This window comes from Hippocampus zosterae, chromosome 3 (genome assembly GCF_025434085.1).
Source record: "Hippocampus zosterae strain Florida chromosome 3, ASM2543408v3, whole genome shotgun sequence".
Classification (NCBI taxonomy): Eukaryota; Metazoa; Chordata; class Actinopteri; order Syngnathiformes; family Syngnathidae; genus Hippocampus; species Hippocampus zosterae.
This window is the reverse complement of record NC_067453.1, coordinates 22,115,904-22,137,938: the sequence shown is the minus strand read 5'-3', so window position 1 is coordinate 22,137,938 and position 22,035 is coordinate 22,115,904. Positions and strand designations below refer to the sequence as shown.

General features: G+C 42.3%; 3 protein-coding genes across 8 annotated transcripts in view; 1 reads left to right on the top strand and 2 right to left on the bottom strand.

Moving 5' to 3' along the window:
* Positions 1-1,897, bottom strand: part of iqsec3b (IQ motif and Sec7 domain ArfGEF 3b) — a 43,069-nt gene extending 41,172 nt beyond the window's left edge. For 3 of the 4 annotated variants that reach the window (XM_052061342.1, XM_052061344.1, XM_052061343.1), the window contains exon 1: positions 1,162-1,896. In XM_052061342.1, coding sequence (XP_051917302.1) covers positions 1,162-1,712 — 551 coding nt within the window. In that variant the 5' untranslated portion in view covers positions 1,713-1,896. Of the gene's footprint in view, positions 1-1,161 lie in introns of all 4 variants that reach the window. The other variant, XM_052061341.1, reaches the window with a different exon arrangement.
* wash1 (WAS protein family homolog 1) lies at positions 1,863-9,126 on the top strand. Its single transcript, XM_052061356.1, has 11 exons — positions 1,863-2,107; positions 3,005-3,145; positions 3,250-3,361; positions 3,692-3,838; positions 5,856-5,992; positions 6,180-6,315; positions 6,576-6,765; positions 6,835-6,984; positions 7,307-7,465; positions 8,253-8,321; positions 8,393-9,126. Exons 1-11 carry the CDS (start codon positions 1,935-1,937, stop codon positions 8,533-8,535), a joined length of 1,557 nt encoding a protein of 518 aa, XP_051917316.1. The 5' UTR covers positions 1,863-1,934; the 3' UTR covers positions 8,536-9,126.
* Positions 8,980-22,021, bottom strand: ddx11 (DEAD/H (Asp-Glu-Ala-Asp/His) box helicase 11). 3 transcript variants are annotated; one of them, XM_052061345.1, is made up of 28 exons: positions 21,854-22,021; positions 20,673-20,811; positions 20,384-20,599; positions 20,219-20,305; positions 19,253-19,389; positions 19,118-19,175; positions 18,923-19,030; positions 17,609-17,696; positions 17,135-17,337; positions 16,952-17,026; positions 16,664-16,741; positions 16,511-16,557; positions 16,106-16,185; positions 15,990-16,031; positions 15,855-15,922; positions 15,143-15,181; positions 14,909-15,047; positions 14,494-14,619; positions 14,303-14,415; positions 13,465-13,537; positions 12,761-12,864; positions 12,294-12,443; positions 11,997-12,065; positions 11,264-11,367; positions 10,831-10,915; positions 10,613-10,688; positions 10,380-10,534; positions 8,980-9,609 (listed from the first exon to the last, which is right to left on the bottom strand). In XM_052061345.1, exons 2-28 carry the CDS (start codon positions 20,799-20,801, stop codon positions 9,577-9,579), a joined length of 2,682 nt encoding a protein of 893 aa, XP_051917305.1. In that variant the 5' UTR covers positions 20,802-20,811; positions 21,854-22,021; the 3' UTR covers positions 8,980-9,576. The 3 variants fall into 3 exon arrangements, with proteins under 3 accessions (XP_051917305.1, XP_051917306.1, XP_051917307.1); XM_052061346.1 differs by lacking the exon at positions 21,854-22,021 and adding an exon at positions 21,595-21,753; XM_052061347.1 differs by lacking the exon at positions 15,143-15,181.
* Between the last annotated feature and the right edge of the window lie 14 nt (positions 22,022-22,035).

Here is a 22,035-nt window from a genome sequence, read left to right as displayed (position 1 = left end):
AGCATTCTTGTACCTCAAAAATAATCACTTTTCAGGAGACCAACAAAACGTCAAACGGCGCACAGCATGTTTCAACATTTTAGATCAGGCAATAATATATTTTAAAAAATAACACCCACACATGTGGAATGACCAATGTAATAGATATGTGGAAAATTATACCAAATTGTGACGCCAGCAATATACAGCAGGGTGCTAAAATATGGATGGCGTGCTGCAAATGGCCTACAAGACTTTTGACAAATGTGTTATAGAAGCTAAAAAGAGTGCCTTCCTCTCATTAGATGATGTAGTGGTGTACAATGATGCCAGGGGAAGAGGTGTGATGGGGGGTGCTCATGTTCACGTGGTGCACGTGGGTCTAACAGGACATCTAACAGGAAAACATCAGAGGCCCGTCAGTTGCCCCATGAGACGTGAACAAGCCGCACATTCATTAACGGCAAGCAGCAACGTGGACGCAGCACATACCGTCACTCGCCAGGCTGCCCCCCCACCCACACACACACGCAAGCATACGTCACAAACACCTATAGGACCCACATTCACTCAAGCATGTACAACACATGCACAAATGCGTGCATCACACATGCGCCAGGCTGATATTACTACACACACGTAAGCATACGTCACAAACACTTATAGGACCCACATTCACTCAAGCATGTACAACGCATGCACGAATACATGCATCACAAAAACGCCAGGCTGCTATTACTACACGCACACGCACGCAAACTCGTGGATTACACACAAAGGCACACATTTTAACAACATACATGCACGACAGACAAATGCTTCACACAATCACATACAGGCTTATGCATAGCAAAATATATAAGCAGGCCCACAGCTGTTTGTTACGTAATGATCCCAGTTTTGCTTTTAAATAATCCACCTCTCTCTCTTTCTCTCTCTTTCACACAAACACACGCGCGCGCGCGCACACACACGCGCACGCACGCCGCACACACACGCACACACACACACACGCACAAAATGTTCAAACGTCTTTGAAGGCTAATGATGATAATAATGATAAAAACAACATTTTTGGTCAACTACAAAATAAATGTAAGGGGATAACCTTGTTGGGATGTGAAGCAATGGGATACAGCCCATTTGTATTTTAATGCATGAATTGTATGCGTATGAACTCACTCAGATGTCTTGGTGAGAGCCAGCGACCGACACAGGGTAGTCGGGGTCATCGGAACTAAGGAGCGACAGCCGCTGCAACTCCCGCCGTTCTCCGGCTCGGTTTCGACCGGTGAATTAGTGGTCGGCTCGGCCGGAACCAGCTGCATTTCCCCCGGGTCCAGAGGCTCCGCGGAAGGAGGCTGGACCACCGCGGCCCCGTCGACTTGCTGTGCCGGTGCAGCCGCTTGCTCCGGCGCGGAACTCGTCGCGGAGCTCTTGGTCTGGGGGTCCTGAGCGAGGTGGAGGTGATGGAGGCAGCCCACGTCGGGGTGAAGCTGATGGTGATGATGGAGGAGGTGGTGAGCGTAAGCGGGGTAAGGATGCTGATGTTGCTGCACGCGGACATCTCGCAGGTGCCTGTTCTCCCCGATGAGCTCATCCACCCGCCGGTCCAGCTCCTCGATGCGGGAGCGCTGCGTCTGGATGAGACTTTGCTGGTTCTGCACAATTGTGGTGAGCTCCCGCAGGTACAAGATCGCTTGCACCGGATTTTCCAGCAGGCTGGAGCTCATCCTACACACGAGGCTCGGACAATGGCCAGAAAGAGAGGGGCAAAAAGGACGCGGAGGAGAGGGAGAATGTACAGAGACGAGCTCTCCTTGCGTTGTTGTTGTTGTTGTTTTTTCGTCTCTTTAAAGGATGTAGCGACAGTGCTCGCCTCCTGCTCCCTCCCTCCTGTCTCCCTCTCTCATTGCGCTGAGAGGTGCTGAAGAGAGGAACTAGATCCAGCTGTGATGGAAGGGAGGGGGGAGAGGGAAGAGGAGGAGGAGAAGGAGGCACTAATGCGCCATTACGCACAGGCACGATCAAACTTCAGGACAAACACGAACCCTACAGGCGGTGAGACATCAAAGCAGCACCTGAAGGTTACACATCGGCCACAAAACGTGCTTACGCATGTTCGAAGGTGACTAAAAAAGTACTCACATCGTTTAGACGTGCAGAGTAAAAATAACGTAACACGTAGCGCTCAAGTGAAGGGAGAATTGTTTTGCTCGCGTTAACAGAGTTTTGACCCTCCACATACATGGCCTGGAACTTGTAAGAACGTGGGTTTTTTTTTAAATCTCATTTCCAGTGTAACTAGTGTCTAGTGTCGCCTTTGCTTCACGCATCTTGATTCAACTGTCACAAACATTTCCGAAGGTACATGAACGCAACATGAAGAATTGTGAAGTCACATGGCACGTAGACGCGGAAGTAAACCGACCGTTGTTTTGCTAGTGCTGTTAGCATAGCGGTTTTCCATATACAAATGTGTTAGCAATTACACTAAATCAATGGTCAGGTAAGGATTTTGTTTTTCATATGGCGCAGTTTTCTAATTGTTTTGCAATGTGACTGATAAAGCGTTTCTTTCCAATTACTGTAAATTTCATAAGCTTTGATCGCCACGACGGTGTAAAAAGAGTATAATATGTTATTTTTTAATTCGTTTGATATGAGTGTGTATTGCCCGTTTAGACGTTCGATGATGCATTTAAAGGGTTGACATACCGAAATACTCTTACGGGATCATGTGCAGTTGCTGCTACAGTCATGTGAGAGTCAGTTGAGTGCGAATGCTATTGAAATGAGCTGATGAACCCAATGTGCATTTCCCTGAAGACTCGTACTTGCTACTGTCGCATGTACGCTCTGTCGCACCTAAAACACCCACACATGAGCACTTCGTAGGGTTTCCACTCTTACACACCTACGCTGGTGTGCGTGTGTGTTCTTTCACTGTCATAACCAGGTAACATGAAGATGATGTGACCCATGTTGACTTCACCTCTGGTTATTTTTACCCTTTGTAATGCAGAATGACCCAGAAGCTCTGCCTGGAGGGTCAGGTGTACTCAGTGCCTCTCATCCAGCCAGACTTGAGAAGAGAGGAGGCCGTTCACCAGATAGCAGATGCATTGTTCCTCCTGGAAACCATATCTACTGACATCTTTCGGAGGTAAGCTCCACACAATTTTGCATACAATTCTCAACATTCAAGTTTCAGGAACTCTTTTTCTAAAAAGAACCGAGATATTTTTTGGCCTTGTGTGGTGTTTATAGAGTGTCCGAAAGTGTCGAGAAAAATCGCTGCCAACTGCAGAACGTCAACAACCGGATCCGACTGGTTCAGGCTCGTGTTGACCGGATCAAAGGCAGTAAAAAAGCCACCAAGGTAAAGTCTAAACAAATGGAAAAAACACACTCTTGATTTGGGCAGACGTGACTGTAAAGCTACGGTAACTTCTTCAGTGGCGTTGGAAGAGAAACATCCAACGCCATAGTTTTGAAATCTGCTCAACCTTTAGTTAACAAGAGCAATTCATTTTTGATGGGATTAATTACATGCAGGACAAACTTTTTTTCCTGAACATTCTGAGCTGCTATGTCACAACACTCTTTTTCCCTGGTCGTCAGAGAAACTGGAAATGGACATCTGGAAAATGTTTCAAGGAGTGAGGGAGAACAGATTAAATGTCTCCTTTAAAAAGTTCTCTCTTTCTAGGTCTTCTCCAGTGCCAAGTACCCGGCCCCAGACCGACTCCAGGACTACTTGTCTATCTTCACCGGAGCCTCCGACCCTTCATCGCAAGCCCGCCCTCGACAAAGAATACAGAACAAACTTCGACCCTTTGATGAGAAGACTCTACAGGTCATCTCCCTATTTCCCCCTAATGTGAATGTGTCTGTGATGAATTCTATCAGATTATGATGTGACACAGCAGTTAATTTCCAAAATGCAACTGCCACACCAAGTTTCTCCACCCATGATTTGGAAACTAGGCTGGGTGAGGCTTTCTCATTTTCAAGCGATAGATGGACTACGCGATGACATCTATCATGTCAAAGCCAAAATAAGTAAAGCTGTAGTGTTGTTTGGATGTGCAGATTGGTGTTAATTTCTGATAAGCTGCACATACGAATGTTGAGTGAAGTTGTGAACACGGTGGTTGGGAATTGTTTAGGAAGGTGTCCGTTGCATCTAGACGCTCAAAATGACTATTATAAGTTGTGACTTGGTCATTAAGTGCTGGCATCAGAAGTGAAAAACCAATCCATGTTTGTTTATGGGGGCTCACATGAACACAGCAGTTTGTGCTCGCTTTGTTTTAAGTAGCTTGGTCCCTAGTTGTCATGGTAATGAAAGCCATACTCGGGGTCTGGGCAGTGGCTTTTTTGAACTCCCTCTAAACAGGCCGATTTCAGCAAGGCTCTAAAGAGAGTGAAAAGTACTAGAATTCCTGATGTTGAGACACCCGGGAACTGTTTTAAATTGGGAGCAAAAAATGCACAATATGTCTCCCTAGATAAAGCACGATATCAGGGAACTCCATTTGCCATTTAAGAAAAAGAAACACATGCAGTGTTTCCATCTGTAGCACTGCTTTGTTTTGTAATAAGATTTTTCCAAGTGTCTTGTCTAGAGACAGAAGAAAACATTGTGCAATTTCCTTTGGTGCACACATGCATTATTCAGTTTCCCACATGGAGACACATCTGTTTCAGTTCTGTCTGCATTTACCTGGACTTTTCCAGTGAACCTTCACAATTTACAGAGGTTTGGAACCAAGCTCTGACCGAAATGGCAACACTTTTGCAATTCCTAAAAATGTTTAAAATTGCGAATATTAATAGTTTCAACCGGAGATGTACGGTACTTCAAACTATGGACATAAAACACTTAAATATAATTCGAACTCATCTTACATTAGCCTTAAAAATAAATAGCTTCTAGATTTTTTTTTAAGTATGAAGACGTTGGGGTCTGTTGCCACTTTACAACACTTAAAAGTACTATTCCTTCTTTCCTATTCCCAATTTTGTTGCATTTTTGTGACAAATATTATCATTTATAAATACCTATTTTGCAAACAACGTTTTATCTTTAGATTCCAAAATTAGTTTCCATGACCTTTAGAAATACCTCACGTTTTCTGAAGCGTTACTTTTAACGTGGGCGTCTTAAGTTACCTTCCAATGTCACCATCAGTGTTAGAGCTAAGGAAAGTCAATGTTAGCTTCCAATGTTAGCACCAATGTAAGCTTTCAAAGAATGCTCCAATGTTAGCTCTCAACATTAACTTCAACAAAGGCTTCCACCATTAAAGTCCCAAATTAGCTTCCATTGTTACCTCTAATGTTAGCTTTCCATGTTAGCTTTTAGCATTGAAAGCTAGAGTTAGCTTCTCGAGTTAGCTTCTCGAGTTAGCTTCTAGGTTACTTTGAACAGAGCTTCCAATGTTCGGTTCAACACTAGCTTCTGCAATTAGTGTCCATGTTGGCTTTCAATGTTGAAGATTATTATTTAAACAATAAATAGCATTGAAAGAGCAAAGGAAGCCTAACGTTGGCCTACTTCCACCATTAGCCTTCAAATTGTATGATTAATATGAAAATATTTGTTAAAATTTTACTTTCATGTTTTTTCTTTAACTTTCATGCTATGAAATGTTTTGGAATAAAACATGGCCAAAATAATATGGCTAACGCGAGCTACTTCAACACTGACATGACACTTTAAAAGTTGCAATGTGATTGGGTGTTGTAGAGAGGGCACAAAAATTCACAATATTTGTTTTTCATCAAATACTTCAATAGGTTCCACAGAAACATTTGTTAACGCAATTGATAAAAGTCACCTCATCTCCTGTCGTTTGTCTCCCTGGTAGGAGAAGCTGGTCTACTTCCCTGTGTGTGCCGGCAACAAGAAGAAATCAGAGGATGAGACGGAAGAAGGGCTGGGCAGCCTGCCACGTAACATCTCCTCCGTCAGCTCGTTGTTACTCTTCAACACCACCGAAAACCTGTGAGTCCACGTGCACGCACACATGCACACACGAACAGTCGTGAAGTACCGTAAATACTCAAAAGTACAGCAAACTGAAAAATCTACTTCAGTACAAAAACAAAATATTTGTCCCTAGTTTGCCTCACGTACGCACATAAAATACAAAACACATTGTTTAATTCCCTCCTTCCATTATGTGTTAAAGCTACAAGAAGTACGTCTTCCTCGATCCTCTGGCGGGAGCTGTGATCAAGACGCACACGACCATCGAGACAGAAAAACAGGAGAAACCCTTTGACGCTCCGTTGTCCATCACAAAGAGAGAGCAGCTTGAGAGACTGGTAACTGAGAACGGCCCTTTTCCCAGAGTATTGAGACTCCATAACCAAAAACTCAAATGGTACTGGGCAGAAACTTATTTATGTATAAAATCAACTTTCTCCATTGATAATAAATGGAATTGAAATGAATGGTGGATGCCTTTAATCCTGGCCAATTGGGAGCAAAAATATTCCCGTTATTGTCACTTCAACCATGTAGTATAAATCCAGGATGATATTTCAAAGCTTTGCTTTGAAGATGGTCGATGATGTTTTGACAGACGGCAGAGAACTACTTCTACGTGCCAGACTTGGGTCAGGTGCCAGAGATTGACGTGCCGTCGTATCTGCCAGACCTGCCGGGCATCGCCGACGACTTGTCCTACAGCGCCGACCTGGGTCCCGGCTTCGCCCCATCGGGACCCACGCACATCATTCCTGAGCTTCCGGCCTTCTCGGAGGACAGCGCAAGTATTGAAATAGTCGGAGAAAGTGTGAAACCAGCCAAAGTGTCCCTCAACTGACCACATCCTGTTTTAGGTGAGCTTCATCCTAGTGTTCTCCCTCCTCCTCCGCCGCCGCCACCTCCTCCTCCTGCACCTACCACGGCCGCAGGTCCACCTCCTCCGCCACCCCCTCCGCCGCTTCCTGCAGAAACCACTTCAGACAGAGTCGAAGTTCCAAGTTCAGGTTTGCCAATCATAAAAGAACTCTACATCAAGCGTAGGGCTGGGTGATGATCGATTGTATTTTTTAAAGGAAAATATACAGTACATAGATTTCCATTGCGGTATTTCTGTGTGCAGGTAAGTTGATAAAAGATCTTGGTCAAACGGAAAAGGCTTTTTTTTAATTGCTATAATGTGGGGAAAAAAAACCCAAAATTACATCTCCCCCAAAAAAGAAAACATGATTCTTCTTTTTTTTAAGTCAAGATCACCCAGACCTAATCAAGCTTCATGAGATTAACCATTCCAAACACTCCCTCACCTTTTTTCCCCTGACTCCATAGGCCCAGTTTCAGTGGCACCCAGCGAGGTGGTCCAGCCCTCAGATGGCCGAGCCAGCCTCCTTGAGTCTATCCGCAATGCTGGCGGCATTGGAAAAGCCAAGTTGCGCAACGTCAAGGAGCGCAAGATGGAGAAGAAGAAACAGAAGGAGCAGGAACAAGGTGGCAAAGGGGGCATGTTTTATTCACAGCGACACCAAAGGCAGCTTTTAGCATCGTCGATGTGCAATTGAGAGTGAAGTGTAACTGGCGAGCAAACTCGGGTTTGTGACGTGAGTCGCTCTCGTTCCGTTTTGTGGTTATTCCAATAATACGGGGGTGTCCAAACTTTTTGCCAAGGGGGCCAGATTTTATGTGGTAAAATGTCGGGGGGCCGACCTTGGCTGACATTCTTTACATTGAACAACAATATTGTTCAACAAATTTTAGTAAGCCAGTCTGTTCACATTTCCATTTTTATTTTAATTTCAACAATCTTAAGAATTTCTTTTGGTTCATTTGAAACAGGTATATCACATGCAACTGCTTATTCACTTGACTTTTTCTCAAACAGAAGTCTCCTGAGTGCAAATTGATTGATTTGAAACATAAAATGTATCACCATGACTTTTCAATAGTCACAAAACCTTTGACTCGAACAACAGGGAAATGAACAAGCAATACACATATCCACAACTGCAAGGATCATTTGAAATATGACATATCAGTCAATATAAACACGGAGTGATGTCTTGTTAACTCGTGAGTGATGCCCTCCAGTGTCTAAATGCTATTACTCATTTAGTGAATGCTATTACTCATTTAGCCACTAGAGGGAAGCAGTACTCTATGAAACATCACTCACCAGTCTACGAGACCTCAGTCAATGCAACACGTGTTCCACTGCGCATCTGTTATCAGAGTCAGACAATCACTTAACAAATGCTTGTTATTTGTCATCTCTGAGCAGTCGTAGCAGGAACAACCGGTGGGGACTTCATGTCCGATCTCTTCAACAAACTCGCCATGCGCAGGAAAGGTACACAGAAAAACGCAAGCGTGATGCCTATTTGGCGGAGATGGAAAATGACTCATCCCCTCTTTCTTCAGGTATTTCTGGGAAGGGCCCGGTTGGTGGGGATTCAACCGAACCCCCCACCAGCACCGGAGGAGCGTTTGCGCGAATGTCTGACGTCATCCCACCGCTTCCCGCCCCGCAAACGACGACAGATGATGACGACTGGGAGGTCTGAAGAAGTGGACAATGAAGATTTAATGTACAGATAATTAGGGTTGGGAAATTTTCATTTCTAACTTTGAAAATTGTCTGCAATTTTACAAATCTATGAACAATACAAAAGCACTTAAGTTTATTACAGAAAGAATGTACCAAACTAGAAGTATTATCTAACGTTTGACTGTAAAATGGTGTCAGTGTACAAGTTTCAGAATTTCACCACGAGTAGCAATGCTCGTGAGTCGTCGACGCATTTCGCTCACACGTTTTTCTCTTCAATAAACCAATGTTTGCATTACGTAACAATGCCCCTTCAATATTTAATGTGGCAAATGAAAGCCGTGCAGCATTGTCGCAGCTTCAATAATTCAGTTGGACACGCAGCAACTAGTAATGTTCCAACAATGTTGCAGACTCAGTGGATAGAAAAAGTCTACACACCCATGTTCATATGCTGGGGTTTTGTTTTTTTTTGAGACCAAGATAAATCATTTAAATCCTTTTACCCTACAACTCATGCGACCTGTACCCCTCAACCGAATAAACATGTGGAAGCTTTTACGGTGGCAAATTAAAAATAAAGAAATGAGATCATGTGGTTGTACAAGTGTGTGCACGCTTTTATAAGTGAGGGGCTTTGTTCAGATAATTCACATTCATTCAAATTCATAAGTCAGCATACACCTGCCAGCATTTCAAGTGCCTCTGATAAACCAAACATTGGCTTCTCCTGACATGTTTGTTGTCAGATCTTAGAGCACAAGCTATGATGTGCAGAGCTTCCATAGCATCAGGATCTTGTTTTTCAAAGGTTTAAGTCAGCAAAAGGGTACACTTCTTTTAAATAAGAATAAGACAGTAGAAGACATCATTAAGTGGAGAAAATAAGGCACCAAGAACTGGATGTTCTACCAAAATCATCCAAAGACGAGAAGAACACTGGTCAAGGAACCCGACGGCAACATTGAAGGTGCAGCAGGAATTTCTGGCAAATAGTGGCTGTGAAGGACATGCCAACACCAGAATCGCAGTCCTCGGAATCTAGTGCAGGTTAAAACTAGTTGACATTTTGCTTCTTCTCCACAAAGAACTGAAAAGGAAGAACATTGGACAATGAGAATGAGTTGATTGTAAATCGAGACCTAATTAAGTCCCGTTACCTTGAATTTCAAGTTCATTTGATCAGTAATTCAATGTTCCCCAATGAAATAAACTGAAATAGCATGCACTGTGTCAAAATGTCATTCAATAAAAATAATAGTACGTCGGCTTCACAGTGCAGAGGTACCGGGTTCGATCCCAGCTCCGGCCTCCCTGTGAGGAGTTTGCATGTTCTCCCCGGGCCTGCGTGGGTTTTCCCCGGGTGCTCCGGTTTCCTCCCACATTCCAAAAACATGCGTGGCAGGCTGATTGAAAACTCTAAATTATCCCTAGGTGTGAGTGTGAGCGCGGATCGTTGTTCGTCTCTGTGTGCCCTGCGATTGGCTGGCAACCGATTCAGGGTGTCTCCCGCCTACTGCCCGGAGACAGCTGGGATAGGCTCCAGCACCCCCCGCGACCCTCGTGAGGATCAAGCGGTACGGAAGATAAATAAAAATAAGGGTTGCGGTGTATAGTGAGTGACTGTAGTATCTGGTGTCGGGTTGGCCATTTATTCTGCGTGTTGGTGTCTGAGCATAAGTAGTGGCCTGCAGCAGCTCCTCTATATTTCCCCCATTCAATAAACGGATGAATGTGCACTGGCAGCTGTGGCTTTCCTTAACCACATGTAGAGGCATTACTCTATGTGACATTAAAAAAAAAAGTTTTGGCCTCCCTAGAGTAAGTCAAGTGACCCCTGTAGCTCTGCCTGCTCCTCACCTTCCGCAAGGCAGCGAATGCGGGGCCGAAGCTTTGGTGTGTGCTGGTGCGACTCCGGATCCATGCAGGAAGTTTTGCGAGGGTGGCGGGACGGGAGTAGCGTCGGTCGCACAGCACAATGGAAGAGTAGTCACCACGGTGACGGATAGCTCTGCCTTTTCAGAAGAGGAAAGAAAAACTCTTGTTGATGACAAGTTGAATGACTCGTGGAGACATCAAAGGATTTACCACACCTATTGATTGATTGACAGCCTTCATGCAGAGATTTTCTATGAGTGCTTGGCCTGGGCTCTTCCCCCCGCTGTGAGTCTGGAATATTCCAAGGTTTTAAAGGAGACATACATTTTTGTCTCAATTCCAAAAGCCATTCAGAGGTGTCTTTTTAAAAAGCCACGAAGAAATGTCATGTTAAAAAAAATACATGGAAATGGAAAGCAGGATGATGTCTTACCAGGTGTTTGTCCAGGTACGACATCTTTTCCTGCAGTTCCGGTGATTTGATATTTGGATAAGGCATTCCCACCATTACCACACACCTGGAAGTCATAAGTACATGAGACAAAAGTCATTTACATAGGGCTGAACGACATAGCTTGGACAAAATCTCAATCATATTTAGAATTTTAAATGATTTAGCTGGCATAGAAATATCGATCTATCTATGAAGAGAGAGATCGAGATGATTTACAAATAATGTGAAAGTAAGTATTTGTATTCGAAAAATGGCCCCCCCTTTGGCATGTATGTAAACATGATCCTTGGTAGATAGATTTTTTTTTTTTGTTTCATGGAAAAACTTGTTGACCTTTATTTAACCAGGTCAAAAACTCATTGAGATTGACAATCTCTTTTGCAAGAGTGACCTGTCTTCCCAAAGCACATACCTGCCGAGGTCATCAGAGAAATTGATGCCCTCGCTCATCTTTCCGCCCACCACGGAGAACAACAGTGCCCCCGTTAGGCTGCCGCCTCCTTGTTGAGTGCATCTCTGTTAAGAGACATGAAATTTATGGACATAGTGTACAGTGATGCCTGTTTAACTCGCTCAGTGACCATGCTTGTAACTTAAATCACTTGTAACTCAAACCAGCTTTTCCCTTTGAAATTATTTGAAATCCACAACGTCAATACCAAATTGAATGAATTGAGGGATTCTCCAGGGGTCAATCCTGGGACCCCTATTGGTCAGTCTGTACATGCTTACATTAGACTAGACAGTACGCAGCTATAAAGTGTCCTACCCCTTCTACTAAAAATTCAAGCTTTAATTCAATTGACGTTGTTAGCTGCTTCTTCTGGGCACTCATTTTCTTTGGAACTACAATTAAAAAAAAAAAAAAAAAGAATTTGTCTGAAAAGCTGCACAAAACTCAACTGAACGTGTACTTTCACTGCTAAACCACATGAATTAAGAGTGGCTAAATTATTGAAAATTTGCTGCCCCCATCTAGCGGCAAAATGGCTAAAGTATACTTCAAACTTTTGCTTGCAACACAAAGCAAAAATAAAAAACAGACCAAAAAATGGCCGTGATACAGTTCATAATGCCATTAATTGGGTACCATTGTTCATATTCAGCAGTTCCACTTTTGAGTATGGGAAATTAGTGTTTTTCACCTGGATACAACGTGAGAACTCGCCCAGTACTTGCTCCACCTGGTTGGCCTTCTTGGGCTCTTGGAATATCTGAGGAAATCAAATTTGGCTATACGATGAGAATTTTATAAGCAACCTCAAGTGGATTGTTTTACTTTTTTCTCCTGATGCAGTGGACGCCCCCAGAAGTCATACAATTTAGAGTTCAACCAAAAGCAAATGAAAGGCCAAAGCATAATTAATTTTGATTGAATGTAAAAATGTGAAACAAAACAACACCTTTAAATGAAGGCAGCTTGACTCTTGAACAAAGCCTACCTTCTTCTTGTTGGCGAGTCGGGTCAGAATGCCGGCAGACTCCCAGTGGGCCACAACGCGCTTCGAGTACTCGTATGAGGGGAAAAAACACACCACACCACCTGGCACCACGTTGCAGATGTTTGAGAGGATGCGGCCAGTCTCGTCCATCTGTCATTAAGTACAACATGTTTCATAAAAATTACATATACTGCAGCCTTGATTTAAACAGCAGGGCCAAGTGCCTAATTCCTAATTACCGGTAATGTTTGTATCCGATTGATTGTCTCTTCTATTTCATATACCGGTACATTTCAAGAGACATATGTCCCATATCCAACACCTACTGGATTTTAATCATTTAGAAGAGCTCTGATCCCAATCTGAAGATATCAAATTCCATTTTCGTTCTCCTTTTGCCATGACACATAATTGTGCCACTTGAGAGAAAAAAAAAAACGTATTGTGTATGCATGTTTGAGCGTTACCATGCGAGGAGAGTCTCTGTTTTGGTATGTGAAATCCAGCTCCTGACCGGATGGACCGCTGCACAGGACAATGGGAAGGAGGTTCTCAGGTGGAATGACATGGCCTGCAAAGACAAAAGAATGGAACACGAAATAATAAATAAATAAATAAAAATGGTGCCCTTAATTTAATATATGGAAGGGCATTTGAAACCATTTAAAATCAGTTTCAGCATAATGGTGTCAGGTCTTGTGCTTGAATAAAATTACTGTGTCTGCTCCAACAATGGCTTCCATGCTTTATTTAGACACTCGATTCTTTGTCCCACGCTCTGTCAATTTCTATTCTTCTTTTGCAACAAAATACCTTATTTCCATGCAGTTTTACTGAGATGTCATGACATGATCTAGTCATCAGGGTGCAACCAAGAATTTTACTATGCCTGGCGTAAAAACATGCAATAAAACAACCCTCTTTCAAAAAAATAGAATGGGATGAGCCAAATGTTTATTGCCCAATATTAGTTCACCTCTCAAACAAGGGCTCAATATTGAGTGATGTTGCCCTCACGGCTCTCAAAAAGTATTGATTTGATGCTCATGAGGACAAAGGAGAATCCCTCCGCATACTAAAAGCGCTTTAACTGTCCTTTGCCACAAAAGCAGAAATAACGGCAAACGGATATTTAGCAGAGTGGCCGTGATGCAAATGGGGTCACACTTACCACAGGAAAACTCGGTGATGCGCTCTTCTCGCACTCCAGCGGAAAACAGCAGCTCTTGTTTGAAGTCTGACACCTGCACAGAGCAGCTTTCAGTATTAGGGGAAACCAGATTTTTGTCATGACAGTGAACCCCCGTTTATTGTGGGGTATACATTCCAGACTCACCAGCGATGAATGAAAATCCTAGTGGGGCTGTGTAGAAAATGTTGAAAAGAAATTTTTTTGACTTGACTTCCATGTTTAAAAGATATTTTTATCCCATGGCTTTTGACTCAGTATGAGGCTTAGCATTGTTTTACTGTTTTATAGTGTTGACTGTTTTGTGTTTACTGTGTTGTTGTCATTTAAACTGTCTTTGTTATTGCATGACTAATTTTTGCTCCATGTACAGCACTTTGTACACAACAATGGTTGTTTATAAATGCTTTGTAAATAAAGTTAAGATGAGTACTGTAAAATCCTGTGAATAACACAAAGCCGCGTATTTTTTCAAAAATCCCTGATTAAGGCCTTTCAAAATATTTTAAAAATCATGTTTTCCAAAATCTTGTTCTTGCACTGTATTGTCTTTTAGTAATTTTACTTTCCATTTCTTTTAAATCTATAACTTATTTTAAATGTACTTTTAATTACAATATGTGAAGCATATTGAGTTACTTTGTGTATGAAATGCACTATAAATCAGTGGCTATTTTTTTTTTTTTTACAACCTATAGGTCTTGCCTAGGTAGGGGTAAACATCTAAACAATATGAATTTTTGTTTCTTATTAACCGTTCTGTAAAATGCCCCCTGCCTTGAATTTTATGATGTTTTTTTTTTCCCCAAGAGGAACTCACAGGCTGCATAGTTCCTCCCGCGATGATGACGGCCCTGCACTCATTCAACACCTGGGCAAAGTGGACGGCCGGGTTCAAGAGAAGGAACTTGACGCTGCTCTCCGACAGATTTCCTGCACATTTGCACACTTCAATTTACTATTGGTGCCTTTACTGACCTTGTTTATAGTGCTGTGATTTTAAGACAGTACCATGTCTGTGTATAACCACCCGGCCGTCAGTGTTGCTGCTGGTGAGAGCCATGAAGAAGCCCTCTACTTGCATCATGGGGGAAGCGGCCAGAACATCTGATGACCCCTGTTGGTCATTTGGCGGAGCTGCAGACAGGAGGAGCTGAATTACAAACTTGAGAAGGGTTCTAGTCTTCAGTTATCTGCAATGCGTGCCCTTTATTATGTCTGCAAATCAGGTGGAGTCTATCCTAGCAATTTTCCATAATAAGTCCCATTTTGACATTTAATTTAACAATATTGCGATCATATTAGTTGTCGAACTGCATCAAATATAAACACAGCACATTTGAATTTGATCCGGTGTAGTGCTACACCAACAGGGGTGTTCAAGCAATATTACATTGTTCTATTTGACATGTTTCTGATTTCCAACCTGTTGCTGTGCTCTGGGTGCCGTGCAGGGACTGAAGGTAGCGGTTCAAGCCCTCCGTGCGCCGATTCTCCTTATTGGAGCCAATGGGAGTGTGCGGAGTCACGCCCGAACCCACATATTTCTCCACAAAACCACCTAGCTGTGGAAAACAAAGGAGAGACCATTGTGAGTTTGTTTGGGTTGCTTTTTTTGTTGCAATTGCAGCACATAGAACATCACTCCCTGCTGTCTTACTTTTCTGCTGATCATGCTCTTCTCAAAATATATGTGCAGCTAGCGAAACAAAGAGAAAGACAAGTTTTAGGTTATATTATAGCAAAATTGATCAATTACGCAATATAATGCATTAACTCATACTCAAACTCATCATTCTCAGTTTGAGTTGTATTGAAACGCATTCACCGGCCTCAACAGCTGTATGCAAATTTGGATTTAAAAAATATATCACAGTGGTGTCTTGACTACATACCTAAAACTGGCTTTCTCCATTGAAATGAATGGACAGGCTTTTAATTTGTTCCCTTTTAATATGAAAAAATAACACTCTGCAGTGTTGTACTTCATAAAAACATACAGCAATAACAATTGAATAGAATCTAAAGAAGCATTATTTGAGTTTTTTTTGCAGACGAAAAACAATATTCCTGTGTGTATAGTGCTTGTCTACATGTGTTTCTGCACCATTTGTGGTTAAAGATCTGTTGCCTTCAGGGTTATCACATGACAACATAGATGCTAATTTCGTTATCTCCTTCATAGCATTCTGCAAATAGTGTGAAGATTTCATCTGAAAAAGATGTTTTGGGGGGGTTTCCCCAAACCAGTTGTCTCCGATTCTGCACGTCTACATAATGAGGCAGCTGGAGATAAACAAATAACAATACATAAAAAATATATTTTAGAAAAAATATTCACTATATTCAAGTTTCAATGCTTTAACGATTACCTTAAACAAGTTGATGTTGTCAATTTGAGCTCTGAACAGAAAGTTGTTGATGGTGAGCATCTCTGTTGCTGAAAAAAATAAAGAATTCTTCAGATCAAGTTTCCTTCTGATTTTTGCCTGTGAGTGTTGTCTGACCTGCTTCCGTGGTTTGGCTCTGTGGATTCTGACCCACCTTGCCTGAGAGGATAGGATTTACATCATTATGTGTGACAGCAAAGTTCGCCAAAGGAAAAACAAATGCTTTCACTCACCTCCCAGCACTCGCACCAGCCCCTCAATCACAAACAGAACTTGTTTGATGTACATGACATTCTTCGCCTTCAGCCGGCTCCTGATGTAGAAGAATAGGAGACATATTGTGGATTAATTTTGGATAAGTAGTTATCTTATCTCATAGTTGACTTATAGTGATTTAATTTTCGATAATAATATCTTGAATGTTCATATCTAAATAACGGCGGCAGAACAGCAATATTTCACCCAGCCCTAATCTTTGCCAAAACTAGCATCAAAATTGTGGGTGGAGACACTCTGTGTAGGGGCGGGATGGTGTCAAAAAACACGCTTGTGACATCACAATGCGGGAAAATTAATCATTTTAATTTTCCATCATACGTCTCCTTTAGTTAAGAAGTACACATGTCAAAATTACTCACCTGAAGCGCTCGGCATATTGGCTGAGCTGGGAGTGAGCCCGGCAAAGCTGCAAGTGACAATATTAAGACATCTCAAGGTTGCGTACAGTACATTCACAAAAAAATAAAAATAAAAAAGGTTGGTTACACACCGTGTGCAAGTCGTGCGCTTACCTGTGCGCCGCTGAGCTCTGCACTGTGTATGCAGGAGAGTGTGTCACTCAGGTTGTGCGCTTCGTCTATGATCAACACCTGTTCACAAACACATTCTACTGTCACCAATGCACCACTTCATTACTGCTGTGTGTACACACACACACACACACTTATTTTTTCAAAACACACCCCTTTTAAAAAGAGTGTGTACACTTTTTAAATTCAACGTGGAATCATCACATTGTCGTTTTAATGTTAGGTATTGTAAAACGAACATACTGTATTCTTGATAATCTTGTTGACTACCTGGTCCTTCAGCTGAATCCCTGCCGCCCGCCTGGTGGCTTCATGCAGCACCATCTGATAAGGCAACACCACCAACTGCACAAACAAAAGCAATGCAAGCAATTCAGCTTCTGGACAAATAAGACCTGAAGTCCCTGAATGAGCAATGAGAGGTGGAAGAGGATGACAATGTTGAGTACAAACCTGTGCCGGTGGGACAGCAAGGCGTGTGGCGTAGTAGGGACACGAATGGCTTTCCTTGCCCAGCTTCAGAAGTTGCTCAATGTCATGGACGCTGCCCAGGAGCTCGTCCCGCATCTTTTGCAGCGCCGAGATCTTGTTGTAGGGACAAGCACTCTTCGTCGGGCCTCGTTTCCTTTTAGTGTCATCGTCGTGATGTGGCCTCTCTACAAATGACATACCATTCTTGAAAGCAGTGGTACGAATTAACCAAGTTTTGTTTTCTTCCCATTGTGCCAAGTTATCAAAACATGTACTGTATGTGATAGACAGTAAAAAATAATTTGTACTCGGAATTTCACCCAAGTCCAAGTCACTTTGTTTTGGATATCGGTCGATACCAAGCTCCAATCTGACACTGTACCTCAGCAATGCATTTAAAACATTAGTAAATAAATGGTATACCATCTTCAGCTTGTCAAAAGTGTATTTTCTTACCGTGTTTGTTTTTCTGCATCTCCATGCAGCGATCATTGATGCGTTGAAGACTGCCAAGGCGTCGCACCTCCTCATTGACGCAAAGATTCTGGAAAGCGAGATCACATTGTGTTTAGCGGCAGCTTCTGACATTTTCCATTCTCATTTTCTTCAGGTTTGCTGTTGAGGTTCCATTGCATCATGTTTCCTATTTAGTAAGACAATTATGTTCTTGTTGAATGCAGCACCAAGGATAGGCGTGGTTGCTAGTCTGCACCCTTGAAAAGTACTGATTGTGCGCAAGACTATTGAGAAAGTTTTGGCAAAAAAAAAAAAAATTAAAAAAAGGAAGAAAAGTGATCAAATGTTTTCAGTTTAAAAGAGAGAATCGTTTATGCAAAGATTTTATGCAAAACTGGAGCACAAACACATTACTCTTCATGTTATCAATGTGATATCGAAATCAAAGATGAAAAAGAAAAGCTGACATCCTGTTTTCACCCTTCATTACGAACAAGTGTGGAATTTTACTCCAAATACGGCAAGAATATGCTTCTAACATCAATTTTCACAACTGTAGCTAGGTTGGTAGATTACAATCGTGGGTTGGTTGTGTCGGTTAGTTTCATACTGTAGGGTGATAGTTTGTTTTCCCCGTCTAAGAATTTCTTACAGTAGGCTGATTTGGCAGCTTTGTTTAGGAGGTACAGTAAGTAGGCTTGTTTGCCAGGTAGGCAGACAGGCAAGTAGGTAGGAGGGTAGCTAGCTAGCTACCTAGCATAGGTAGGGAGCTAATTACCCGTAGATAGGTTAGACAGGTTGGTAGCTGGTTTAGCGTAGGTTAGGAGGTCAGTTAATTAGATAGTTACGCTGTGCAACAGATCGAAAAAATATCCTTATTGCGATAGTGGCCAGTGCAATTTGCGTACAACAAATATGCGCAATAACTTTAACATGGAATTGTATTCTTTTATCTGAATTTGACCAGTCATGTGCACCACCATCCAACAGGTGAACAGTACGTAGGGACATTACAATTAATAACACACGAATACATTGAACTTGATCATTTGTCTACATGAAAACAAAGTATTTCTTTCATTCGATAATACAAATGCAATATCTTTAGGCACGTGTTAAATACTACAATGATATCGATATCACGTGTTTTTCCAATACTGTGTGAAGTCCTACTATCGGTAGGTATGTTAGTTTGGTAGAAAGGTAGGTTGGACAAGTAGTTGGGTATGTTGGTTTGTTTGGCAGGTAGGCTGGTATTTATCTTGGGTGGACAAATTAGGTATGTGGCTCGGTTGTTAAGTGTGTGAGTTTCACCTGCCGGGAGCCCAGCGTGACCAGACTGATGTCCTTGCTGAAGGGGCTCTTCTGAACTTCGTGGACAAACTGAGCAAGCTGTGAGTGTGTGCGACTGCAGTAGTAAATCTGTTTACACACACACACACACACACATCATGCATCTGTTCAGTATTCACATGACGGGACACTACAGAATGCTACACATCACAAGACCTTTGTGACATGCTCTTCGACTAGCTCGTCAACCTCTTCATCCTCTCCCACGCTAAATCTGAGGACATGTACACATCCTGCCGTTATGGTGTGTGATTCCATCACAAAGGTTCCAAGTCGAGTGGCCGTTCACACCTGCTTTTTGACCTGGAATCGTCGTCGCTTTCATACTCTGCGATAATAAGATCCTCGTCATCTTGATTTGCCGCTACGTCGGTTTGATCCTCTTTAGTGCGCTGCAACAACTTGAATGCTTCATCCTCATCACACCTCTACGGACAGACAAAAGAAAGAAATACACTTGTAGTAGTCCAGTTGTTTACAAACCAACATTCATATTAACAAAAAGAATGAGTCCGGTGCAAGATTAAAGTTTTAGAAGGAGGCCCGACCGAGCCAACTTAAAACGTGTGTGTGTGTGTGTGGGGTGGGGGTGGGGGGGTGACCTGAAGAGAGCAGAGGCCAGTTCCTTTATTTCTGAAGACTGGAAAAAAATCAAGTTTAGACATCCATAGCTGAATGTCACATGATCAACAATTAAACTTCTACTTCCAGGTATTTATATCACGATCATAAACTTAGTCTCCTTGTCAGCAGGTAAAATGCATTCTCTATGGGGTTAAAGTTGTGCCCCGGATAAACTCCTTTGTACCATTAGCTTGCTACCTTAAGAAGGTAAATTAGTAGGCAAAACGCTTCGGTAGATTTCTGAGTCTGACATTATGTGTCACAAGATTAATGAGCCTGACGTCCTAGAAGACGTGACAGACTAAGCCACATTACCTCCAATGAGTTTCACAAATGAGCTTGTTAATAAGTTAAACTTTTGACTCATCAGTCTGTGGGTCCGATTTATTTTCCAGCTTTTCTCTGCTTCAGTCATTTTTTTTTCACCTTGAGTCATCTCGGTCTTTCCGTTGGTTAAACCTCAGGTGCAGATGTTGCTCTTGTTTCACAGTGAGTACTTTGAATCCACTTGCAAAAGTTATGCACGGAGTTTTCAAATGATTTTATTCCATACCTACCGTACACAACATACAACACAAACCAACTCCTCACAGACAACCAACCAATCATTTTAAGCAAGATACTGGAGCTTACCTTTCTTTTTATTGCATACTTGAGTTGAACATTCGTTCTAATCAGTTCTAAGCGCTCCTCTCGCTTCTGCCTTTTAATTTCATCCTCCTGAAACGGAACAAAAACAGACCAACGTGAGCATTACGATTTCTATCATTCTTAGCTTCTTAACTAATACGCCCTCACCTTCAACTTTGACACTAAATCCCGTTCAGCCTTTTTCTTTACAAAACTAGTAATCCAGTCTGGCTCTGTGGACAAATTTTGGGCGGAGGCCTCCGGGTCGGATGGAGAAAGTGACGCCTGGCCCTTCTCCAGCAGGGCGGCCACTTCTTGCTTTCTTTTGGTTTCAAAGTCTGTAAGCCAGCTCAGCGCGCCGCATATCAGACTGAGAGATTTGCCCTGGATCAGTGGCAAAACATATTTCATTTGGAATCATCTTGAACGCATCATGCTCTCAAATACACCAGCGTACCGTCCCTGTGGGGCTTTCAAATATGCCAACTTTGCCCTGGTCCAGTGCACTGTACAAGGAGTGCATGAACTCCTCTTGGATGGTGTAAGGTTGGAAAGGAAATGGAAACTGGGATCTCTCATTCGCCATGCTGACAAACCTGAGGACCAAACGGGACACATTACACTTAAAGGCAGCCACATCACCACATGTGGTATTGCAAAACTAGAATTGACTTTTTATGACAAATATTTGGTCCTCTGAAGTGCCTGTTTGTCCATCAAGTGTGAAATTAAACAACCCAGGAAATCTTTAGTTATCGTCTTATTGCTTTAAAAAAAGTGTTTGAAAGTTATGAAAAATGGGGATAGTTAGCATAATACCCTCACACAGGCTTTCTCTTGAATATGCTGTAAAAATCCTGGTTGAAATATTTTGACAAAATCATGCCACCGACATGTTTTAAGACACCTGGGTACTATTTTGAATTATAAAACAAAATGCAATGCAATGACAGTACACTTGTTACAATTACATTTATTAAACACAGTTCGGCTCGCCTTCAAAACTGTAACATCCATCAACCTTTTCCGGACACACAAATTACAATTTGCATCAATTTAAATAAAAGCTACAGTGCTAACACTTTTAAGTTATGGTAGTAAGCGGTTACTGTACTCTTTAAAAATAGGATTTAAAGGCACGTATTAGGGCTTCAAAATAAGACTTCATGACAAGATTCGGGTTTCTAAGTTGAGTTTCTCACCAGTGTTATAGTTTGTAGTTAGCGTTTCAAATTATGGTTAAAAGCCAGGGTCAGGGTTTTAAAGAAAGGCTAAGGTTTCAAATTAGGGTGTCATGGTCAGTCTTGTGGTATCAATCCCTGTTGTGAGATCGTATGAAAGGAAAAGGGGAGGTCGGAAGACGAAAAGAAGGGACTAACCTTCACTTTTGGGGTCTCCACCTTGGTCAAAGGACACACGCACACACCCACACGCCTCCTTGTTTCTTTCCTGATACTGTATAACTTTGTTAACTAAGTGAATACTTCTAAAAATAAATGTTCAGCGCGCCTTTGTCGACCTAGAATAGATCTGGTTGATTGCGCACTTTTCAGTCACAATGAACAAGTTTAGCAAGATTCACAACCACGATCGTCTCGTGATTGAACGCTACAAAACGTCTCCTTTAGGAATACTTACAGTCCCTTTTACGATCCCGTCAGGTGAACTAGTGGTACTTTGGGTAGCATAAATGATCATTTCGGAGTAAAGGGCATCTTTATATGACAAAGGATATGGAAATCTGTCTGTTTTGAGTAATTTCAACTCCCGCGCCAAGAGAGCACAAAGGACGTTGAAGCGGGCCAATAAGGAACAAGTAC

Excerpts from the sequence above, each read along its gene's own strand:
- ddx11 (XM_052061345.1), bottom strand. The coding sequence starts at position 20,801 with ATGGCGAATGAGAGATCCCAGTTTCCATTTCCTTTCCAACCTTACACC. Across the intron at positions 15,182-15,854 it reads ACAACATCAACTTGTTTAAG|CTGCACATATATTTTGAGAA; the intron begins GTAATCGTTAAA and ends TTGTTTCGCTAG. Across the intron at positions 14,620-14,908 it reads CACCCAGAGCACAGCAACAG|CTCCGCCAAATGACCAACAG; the intron begins GTTGGAAATCAG and ends TCCTGTCTGCAG.
- wash1 (XM_052061356.1), top strand. The coding sequence starts at position 1,935 with ATGGAAGGGAGGGGGGAGAGGGAAGAGGAGGAGGAGAAGGAGGCACTA. Across the intron at positions 2,108-3,004 it reads GTGCTTACGCATGTTCGAAG|AATGACCCAGAAGCTCTGCC; the intron begins GTGACTAAAAAA and ends TTTGTAATGCAG. Across the intron at positions 7,466-8,252 it reads ACAGAAGGAGCAGGAACAAG|TCGTAGCAGGAACAACCGGT; the intron begins GTGGCAAAGGGG and ends ATCTCTGAGCAG.